Source organism: Setaria italica, chromosome V (genome assembly GCF_000263155.2).
Source record: "Setaria italica strain Yugu1 chromosome V, Setaria_italica_v2.0, whole genome shotgun sequence".
NCBI lineage: Eukaryota > Viridiplantae > Streptophyta > Magnoliopsida > Poales > Poaceae > Setaria > Setaria italica.
Window position 1 is genome coordinate 23059443 of NC_028454.1, and position 9978 is coordinate 23069420.

The following is a 9978-nucleotide window of genomic DNA, read 5'->3' on the forward strand; positions in this document are numbered from 1 at the left end:
CATTATACATCGAGAAGAAATTGTGGGATGAGATTGACATCAACCCTATTACAAGTGACTTTGCAACGAGGAGGGTTAGAAGAAACTTTTAAGATAATATGTATAAATAATTTGATATGAATATTACGTTTAGATATATTTAAATATTTATTGGTAACATTTCATATATATTTGTTATAATATTTATATATATTTATTATAATATTTATATTAAAGGATCCCGAGTTTACCGAAAGTCTCGGAACCGGGCTCTGCTCACGTCGCCTGATGCCATGCCAAGTGTAGCTACATATTTTTACCAACTGTCCACCTGCAGTGACAGTGATCATAACCATTCTCCACCGCATGCGCAAATGAGCGGGACAATTCTTCCGGGCACAAAAATGTTTTATTTTAAAAAGCGGGGCGTGAACGGCTATATTTGGCGCGCGCATCTCCGCAGCATGCGCCACATTTCTCTTCCCTTCACTTCCCTTGGCTTCTGCTTGCCAAATTTACACCCGACCAATCTCTGCGATCGGAATGGCGCCCGCGGTCACGCTGCGGTGAGCGAGCGCGCACGCACAAAGCCATCGGCAGCGGCAGCACGCTCGATCTTTCGCCGGAGATGGCGTCGTCGGCGGGGGACGGCGGCGCGGGAGGCTGGGGCGACAGGGAACCCCCGCCGCCGCCGCCGATGAGGAAGCAGCCGTCGCGGATCGCGTCGGGGATGAAGCGGCTGGCGTCGAAAGTGTCGGCGGCGGTGCCGGAGATGCGGGGCCTGAAGCGGACGCACTCCAGCGCGCAGTCGGGCCTGCGCGGCCTGCGCTTCCTCGACAAGACGTCCGGCGGCAAGGACGGCTGGAAGTCCGTCGAGAAGCGCTTCGACGAGATGAGCACCGACGGCCGCCTGCACAGTGAGAACTTTGCCAAATGCATCGGTGAGTCTCGCTCTCGGCCCTCGTGCTCTGCTTTCGTGAGATCTGTTCTATCCTGTAGGATGGGAATGCGTAGTCAAATGGTTTTTGTCCTTGCAACGATGCTAGACTATCTGTCGAAAGCAAGTGAATATGTTGGTTAAAAAATTAACAATATATTTTTCTATTTTCAGAATTTGTTCATCCATTCTCATGGCTAGCATTATTCTTGTGATTATAAAATAGAATCATTCTAACTGTTCCATTAGGAAATTCGTTTAATTTCATTGAAGATACTTCTGACATTGTTTCGGCAAATAAGCTCTTCAAATGTTGTCGTCTAATTTGAATGAATGAAAGCAAAATCGTTTAAAGATCCGTTCATCCATATAAAATTCCTGTGACAGTCAGAAAAATTGACGTTAGCAGTCAAATGGTTTTTGTCCTTGCAGCGATGCTAGACTTTCTTTGACAAAAGCAGATGAATATGTTGGTTAAAAGTTTATTAACAATATATTTCTGATTTTTCAGCATTCGTTCATCCATTCTCATGGCTACCATTATTCTTGTTATTATAAAATGGAATCATTCTAACTGTTCCATTAGAAAATTCGTTTAATTTCATTGAAGATACTTCTGACATTGTTTCGGCAAACTATAAGCTCTTCAAATGTTGTCCTCTAATTTGAAAGAATCAAAGCAGGTTTAAAGATCCGTTCATCCATATAAAATTCCTGTGACAGTCAGAAAAATTGACGTTCGCAAGAAAAAGCAATACATTGCTTAATTGGTTTGTACAATGCATGACCTGGTGCTCCACTTAAAGGTATGGCCGATTCCAAGGACTTTGCATGCGAGGTGTTTGCGGCATTGGCTAGGAGAAGACATATCAACCCGGATGATGGTGTAACAAAAGAACAACTGAAGGAATTCTGGGAAGATATGACAGACCAGAACTTTGATTCCCGGCTACGCATATTCTTTGACATGTAAAGATCTACTACTCGCCATCTTTTCCATATTCAATCCTCATTGCTTTGCTCTCAATGATCCTTGCGTTGAAACCAGGTGTGACAAAAATGGAGATGGGAAGCTCACAGAAGACGAGGTCAAGGAGGTCATAGTGCTAAGTGCCTCAGCAAACAAGCTTGCCAAGCTGAAGAAGCATGCTGCAACCTACGCATCACTGATCATGGAAGAGCTGGACCCAGACGACCGCGGTTACATAGAGGTACACAAAGAAACTGAACCCTTATCTTCCAATCGTAAATAACAGCAATATATGCATACCAAGTGAATGTGATTTGTCGATGCAGATTTGGCAGCTGGAAACGCTGCTCCGCAAGATGGTGTCGGCCTCAGAACCGCCTGAGAAGATGAACATGGCGTCGGCAAGTCTTGCGAGGACGATGGTCCCTTCCAGCTACCGGAGCCCGATGCAGAGGCGCATAAATAAGACCGTCGACTTCGTCCACGAGAACTGGAAGAGGATATGGGTGCTCTCGCTCTGGGGTATCGCCAACATCGCCCTCTTCATATTCAAGTTCGCGCAGTACCGGAGGCGTGCAGTCTTCGAGGTGATGGGTTACTGCGTCTGCATCGCCAAGGGCGCTGCCGAGACCCTCAAGCTCAACATGGCGCTCATACTGCTCCCGGTGTGCCGGAACACGCTGACGTGGCTCCGGTCCACCGCGCTCGGCAGGGTCGTGCCGTTCGACGACAACATAAACTTCCACAAGGTGAACACACGAGCTAGCTTCCCTCTCTGACGAGTTGACATTTCCTGCTGGACTTCCATAATCTCCTCGCATGTTTTCAATGGTCACAATGTCCAGGTTATTGCTCTCGCAATCGCGATCGCATCGGCAACCCATACGCTTGAACACGTACTGTGTGACTTCCCCAGGGTGGTCTCGTGCCCAAAGGAAAAGTTCATGGAGAAGCTGGGGCCCTTCTTCAACTACGTTCAGCCAACATGGCCGATTCTGTTGACGAGCATCCCGGGATGGACAGGAATCCTCCTGATCCTGATCATGTCCTTCTCCTTCACACTGGCGACACACTCCTTCCGGAGGAGCGTCGTGAAGCTGCCGTCGCCGTTTCACCACCTGGCCGGCTTCAACGCCTTCTGGTACGCCCACCACCTGCTGGTCATCGCGTATATCCTCCTGGTGATGCACTCCTACTTCATATTCCTCACCAAGCAGTGGTACAAGAGAACGGTATCTCCCTAACAACCATCTCAGATTTCGTTCAAGTAGCAGTATTTTTTCTTTAACTCGATGTGTGTGCATTAGCTTGAAATTGTGATATATTGTGTCTTCAGACATGGATGTACTTGGCAGTCCCTGTCCTCTTCTACGCATCCGAGAGAAGCATCAGAAAATTTCGTGAGCAAAGCTATCGTGTGAGCATAATCAAGGTAGAGAGAAGTGACATGATCTCTTTTCAGTTTGTTCTAAATATCTCCTGAGTTATACAATACAAGAGAGAATTACTATTAATTTATTTTACATGTGTGCCACACAGGCAGCAATTTACCCAGGAAACGTGCTCTCGATTTACATGAAGAAGCCACTAGGCTTCAAGTACAAAAGTGGGATGTACCTTTTTGTAAAATGCCCAGACGTTTCACCCTTTGAATGGTACCAAGGCAGTCTTCCTCATCCGAGGCACAACGCTCCTAAGGCTCTGTCCTAAAATTTGTCAAATATTTGCAGGCATCCCTTCTCCATCACTTCAGCGCCTGGAGACGACTACGTGAGCGTTCACATCCGTACATTAGGTGACTGGACGTCAGAACTCAGGAACCTGTTTGGGAAGGTAAGTTGGCTGAGCAGAAAGGGAAAAATGGGTTTCTTTTCAGGCATAATGGTGTTATTTTTCATTATATGCCAAGTTTGTGGGAGTGTTACAGGAATACTCTGTTTCGTGCAGGCTTGTGAAGCAGAAGTTACTTTTAAGAAGGCTACACTAGCTAGACTTGAAACAACTGTTGTGGCAGATGCCTTGGCGGAGGACACCAGGTGATTATGCCTCATTTGTTCATAAGCTAGATAGAGGTCTTTTCTCAGTAAAATTTGCAACGCTATACTATGTGAAAAGTATCAGAAAAGAACAATTATATATTCACAATTTTCGTGATCGGAATGTTTATCAGAAGTTTGCACCTATTTTTTAAAGATATGCATATTGCAAGTTGACATGGCCCTATTTATTTAGGTTTCCAAAAGTCTTCATAGATGGCCCTTATGGTGCACCGGCTCAAAATTACAAGAAATACGACATTCTTTTGCTTATTGGGCTCGGAATTGGAGCAACTCCTTTCATCAGCATCCTGAAGGATCTTCTAAACAACATAAAGTCGAACGAGGTAAACCTTGCTCAACTACTGCAAATCTTTTTACCATACAAGATTGCAAACGCACGGCATCACAGTTGAGTTGAGCTGGATTGAAGCAGGAGGTCCCGAACACGCATGACACTGAGTTAGGTTGCAGCTTCAAGACCAATGGGCCAGGAAGAGCCTACTTCTATTGGGTCACCAGAGAGCAAGGCTCCTTCGAATGGTTCAAAGGTGTCATGAACGATGTTGCAGAGAGCGATCGTGATGTAATACTCCCACTCTGATGTCTTAAGTAAACATGGCACCCTTTATGTTCCATCCATCTCTACTACTAATTCATCCTCTGCCTGTGCATACAGAATGTAATAGAGATGCACAATTACTTGACCAGCGTGTACGAGGAAGGTGACGCAAGATCAGCCCTGATTGCCATGGTCCAATCGCTCCAGCATGCAAAGAATGGCGTGGATATTGTCTCAGGCAGCAAGGTGAAGTTTCTCCTGCTCTCCCTCACTAACTGCAACTAAGTTCAGATGTGCTATATATGTCCTTTTCTGAATGTTGGTTTTGCAGATCCGAACGCATTTTGCAAGGCCAAACTGGAGAAAGGTGTTCTCTGATCTGGCCAATACCCACAAGAACTCGCGCATAGGTGAGTTAAATTTGATTAAAAATTGAATCGATGCCCCCCTATTTAGAGGCACACAACTAATAAGAAATTCCATGATCCTACAGGTGTGTTCTACTGTGGATCTCCAACACTTACGAAGACCCTGAGAGATCTTTCAGTAGAATTTAGCAATACAACGACCACCCGATTCCATTTCCACAAAGAGAATTTCTAAGAGGCGATGGCACGGCTCTGGGCCCTGTCCCGGCTCGTGTGCCCCTGTGCAATTGCAATCAAGCCGTGTCGAAAGCTGCTGCTGGGGGAGGACAAGGTTGTCTTTGAGTCCTTTGCTTCGTGGAGCGGTTTTTTTTTTTTTCTGGACCAAGAGCCAAAGCCTGGTCAGGTTTGGTCTTGGTCTCTTGGAGGCCTAGATGCGCAATCCAGGGGACGTCTTAGCCGGAAATTCAGCATAGGAACTCCCATGTAGGAAAATGATAAGTGTATGTGATTTTTCTCTAGTCGCATCTTTTGTTGAATGACGAATTCTGACCTGGTAGAGGATTGTTTGGGTAGGGACCCCAAGACCAGAGTTCGCGTCCATTTCGACCAGAATGTAGATGTCTTTTTCTATTTTATATTATAAAAGTATATCCTAGATATTATTCTTTGTAAGGAACAAGTTGTAACATAGTTTTTACGTAATAAAATTTAGCAATATGGTGATGGGGGTGACAAACAATGCCAGGATGCACATATATACAGCACTACATGAAAGATGATGTGGCAATGACCCTATCCTTTTGACCTTCTCACAGACATGAGCATGTCCTCCCACTAGTCATCTATGCACTATTATAGTTCTTTTGCAACTTTACCTCCATTTTGGATTCTTGTTTTGTTGTTGTACCTTGTGAATGAGCTAAAATAGTGCCGAGAGATGACCATCAGGACATGATTGTGTGTGAGAGAGAGGGATGGGTCAGTGGGGTTCGTCTAATTAGCACGCGCTAGGAGCCAACCTAGCCGACGATTTCGGACATAATTATTGTTATCCTCTTGGGAAACCGCGTGGCTCAGTGATTCCTTTTTGGGCCCGCGCTCTTGCAGCTTCCGCCTCTCATTTTCTGCATGCAACCAGATGGTCCCCTCCTCATTCCATTACTCTTGCATGGCTAACTTGTCCTAAAAAATTATCACAAAACGAATTTGAAGGAAAAATATTATGCCAAAAAGAAATTCTCCGAAAGAAATTATTGATATAACTTTTGCAAAAGCAAAACTTATATAGAAAATTTACATATACAACTTATACAAAAAGAGCAAAATTTATGTAAAAAGGAAGAAGTTGTATACATAACTTATTGAAAAATAAGTAAAACTTATATAAAATAAAAATTTATATACATAACTTATGAAAAAAAGAAGAAAAACTTATCTAAAATGAAAAGTTATATACATAACTTATGCAAAAGAAGCCAAACTTATATAAAAAGAAAAAAGTTATGTGCATACCTTATAAAAAAAATTGCTCCGTCTTCAGTCCCACCTCCCACCATGCGACGACACGCTTGCTAACCGCCCCCACCCTACTCGCAACTACGCCCATGCTCCGCCGATGCTGGTCGTCTTCGAGCCACTCCGCTCACCCGAACACTTCACTGGTGAAAAGGGAAATCGGGGAAGAGGCATCGCGCCATTGCAGCCCCAAGCCTAGATCCTCAAGCTCGCCGGACTCTAGCTCTCCTCCCTTGGTTCACTGTGGCCTGCAGCCACCACAAGCGGAGAGCTCCTGGCTACAACGCACAGATCGCCGTAGCCAGCACCGCAGCGTGCGAGCCGCCCCCTCCCCACTACTGCCGAAAGCGCCTTCAGTATCGGTTTTCTAACCCCTCTTTAGTATCGGTTGTGCAACCAGTATTACTACTTCGGTACTAGGGGGGCCTTTAGTGCCGGGTCAAATAACCGCTACTAAAGGGGGTATTTAGTACCGGTTGTTTATACCAACCGTACTAAAGGTCTTTCTTCTTTTATGTTTCTTTTCTCATTTTCTTTTCTATTTTTTATTTTCTTTTTTATTTCTTTATTTTATATTAGTATTTCATATTTGTTTCCTTTATGTATACCAGTTCTAATACGCTAATATATATAAAGTTGTATTTATCTATAATGTTACATTTGATATAATATTATATATATAGATATCTTCTGCATTCATATTTATGAATAATATTACACTGCATCAACACTTGAAGTTCAACATTTGGATCAACTATTCTGAACTATTAATTCCCCAATAATCTTGATAAGTAGAGAATTCAAATCATATTTACATATAATAATTGCTATACCTCGCCTTGTTGCCCATCATTGCCTTCCTCGGCAATTAGTTCCTCACTGCCATCACTAGACATGTTGAGGTAGATGTCAGTCTGGTTGTGATCGACCTCTTCATTTGGTTGATCGTTCGTGCGACCTTGAGCAATCAAGTCCATTAGGTACTGCTCATCCAATCGGGCATGCTCGTTTTCTGATCATACCATTGTAACTAATATAATATAAAAGGAATTATTCTAAGAAATTGTAGGCATCAACAATGAAAAGAATGACTACAGAAAAGAATTTAACACTTGTACAATTTGTTACAGTGAATTTCTCGTCATTCACAACCATCATCAAAATTTTTGTAACTAATATAATATACAAAATTTATTCTAAAAATTAGTAGGCTTCAACAAATTTCTAATATTGTATGCACATTTATTATAAAAAGAATGACTACAAAAATGAATGACTAATAGTTATATATTTTGTAACAATAAAATGACTAAAAAAACAATGAAACACTCATACAATTTGTTACAATAAATAGCTAAAAAAATATTTCTAATATTTTAGTAGGCTTCAAAATATTTCTAATATTTTATGCACATTTCTAGCACTACTTATAAATTGTGTAACAACCAATGACTAAGGCAATTTGTAGCAATAAAAAATGACTAAGGCAATTTGTAACAACAAATGACTAAGGCCATTGTAACTGATATAATATAAAAATAATTATTCTAAGAAGTAGTAGGAATTTTACAATTTCTTGCACTATTTATATATTTTCTAGCACTATTCCACTAATTTCTAGCGCTAATAAAACAATGCATGGCAATAATGTACAACCATCATCAAATATCTAAGAAATAATATAAAAAGAATTATTCTAAGAATTCATAGCAGGCATCAACAAATTTCTAATATTCTAACATTTTTCCTATTGGTTCTAGCTGTTTTAAACTTTTTTCTATAATTTCTAGCTATTTTAACATATTCTAGGAATAAAAAAGAAAAAAGCTGATGTCATTGGACTGCAGGCTTACGTCAGCACAGTCGATGCCCGCGGCCAGCATGGTGGGGGATGGAGGTTGGCAGTGGAAGTGGAGGAGGGGTGACGGAGTGGGGGAGGCGCTGGTGTCGGGCGGGAGGCTAGCGGCGGCGGAGTGGAGGCAGTGCCGGTACGATGGAGGAGGTCAAGGTGGCGGAGGTGGAGGAGGAGTGGTGCCGGTCGAGGAGGGGGCAGCGGCGGTCGAGGAGGAGGCGACGCCGGTTGAGGAGGGGTGGTGGCACCGGTGTACGTCAACAGGGAGGGGGTGGCACGGCGCCGTTGTTGGGGAGGGGTGGCGCCTGTGTCATGGAGGAATCTGCAGGAGGTGGTGGCACGTTGACACAGGGGCAGCATGGTGCCGGTGTACGTCGACAAGGAGGGGGGCGGCACGGCACCGGTGTCGGGAGGAGGGGCCGGGGCGGCACTTGTGTCGAAGAGGGGCCACCGATGTCGGGGAGGAAGCCGAGAGGCGGCGCTGACGACAGGGGCACGCGGTGGCGGCGGCGCGCGATGGGGCTGGGTGCACGGCCAGGGGCGACAGGGCGCACGGCGACGGCGATGACGGCGGAGGAGGACGTCGATCGGGCCGCGGGCGGCGGAGGATCTGGAGGAAGCATGGGACGTTGCGGCTATGTGTTGGGGGAAGAAGGGGATGGGGTTTTTTATCCCCCCTCCCTTAGTACCGGGCCTCATCCCCACCCAGTACTAATGCCCTTTAGTGCCCTTTTAGTATCGGGCGGTGGTTACCACCGGTACTAAAGGGGGTACTAAAGGCCACCCCTTTAGTACCGGGTCGTAGCTACATCCGGTACTAAAGGGGATGCACTGCTCGCGAAACAAAAACGCACCCCATTAGTACCGGGTTGCAGCCCACTGTTTCAGTTCCCGCCAAAACAAATGTTTTATTTCCTTTCTTTTGAAGTTGCTATTATATTTATTTATTGCGTAGTAAATCAAATAGCATTCATAAATTGCAAAAATAAGCTTGTTATCTTGATGTTGATTAGATCTACACAATAAAAATATTAGATGCAGTTTAATATCAATAATAAAATTAGTAATATTAAGTTAGTAATAGGTTATAAATTGTCATAATACTTATGTTGACATAAAAATTAGAAAAAATAAATATTTTAACCATGCAAAAATCTAGAAAAATAGTGCATGTAGTGTTATTAACATGTTTACCATGACTTAGTCATGTACTTGTTTTATCTAAATTTATTGTTTAATATTTAATGGTGCTAAAAAAATAGAAAAAATTAATATTTTAACTATGCAAAAATTACTTCTTGTTTAATAACTCCATAGAATGTTATTACATTACTTTGCCACTTGATCACAAAACTTTGTCACTTGATCACAAGACATTACATATCATTACAATACATTATTACATTAATTTATCACTTGACTAGAAAACACAACATAATGGTTTTAATACATTACACATCATCATCTAGTGGAACATTAATAACCTTCCTCTTGACGAACGTCCCTTGGTTGTGATTACGGCGTAAGTATGGAACATCCTCTTTGGCTAACAGGATGCTTAGGTCAACCTCGACTGAAAATGGAAGAATATCATCGAACTGATCATAATCTTCTGAAATGTCAGTTTTGTCCTCAACTCTAACGATTTTTCTTTTCCTTGGAAGAACTATGTGGCTCTTTGGCTTGTCATCTAACTTTTTAGCACCCTTCTATTTTGGTTTGCTTGACATGTCCTTCACATAGAAAATTTGAATCACAT

At 43.1% G+C, this 9978-nt stretch overlaps 1 protein-coding gene across 1 annotated transcript; it reads left to right on the forward strand.

Annotated features, from left to right (window-relative positions):
- The first annotated feature begins 676 nt into the window (after nucleotides 1–676).
- Nucleotides 677–5575, forward strand: LOC101761132 (putative respiratory burst oxidase homolog protein H). Its single transcript, XM_014805269.2, has 13 exons — nucleotides 677–920; nucleotides 1723–1885; nucleotides 1965–2127; nucleotides 2213–2635; nucleotides 2732–3118; nucleotides 3223–3318; nucleotides 3426–3541; nucleotides 3617–3719; nucleotides 3834–3922; nucleotides 4119–4269; nucleotides 4359–4508; nucleotides 4602–4704; nucleotides 4978–5575. The coding sequence occupies exons 1-13, from the start codon at nucleotides 677–679 to the stop codon at nucleotides 5085–5087; spliced, it is 2298 nt and encodes a 765-aa protein (XP_014660755.1). The 3' UTR covers nucleotides 5088–5575.
- Nucleotides 5576–9978: the final 4403 nt, after the last annotated feature.

What these genes read in the sequence shown, in the direction of transcription:
- LOC101761132 (XM_014805269.2), top strand. Translation starts at nt 677, where the DNA reads ATGAGGAAGCAGCCGTCGCGGATCGCGTCGGGGATGAAGCGGCTGGCG. An exon ending in ACAACATAAACTTCCACAAG is followed by an intron (nt 2,636 to 2,731) that starts GTGAACACACGA and finishes CACAATGTCCAG; the next exon opens with GTTATTGCTCTCGCAATCGC. An exon ending in TTGCAGAGAGCGATCGTGAT is followed by an intron (nt 4,509 to 4,601) that starts GTAATACTCCCA and finishes CTGTGCATACAG; the next exon opens with AATGTAATAGAGATGCACAA.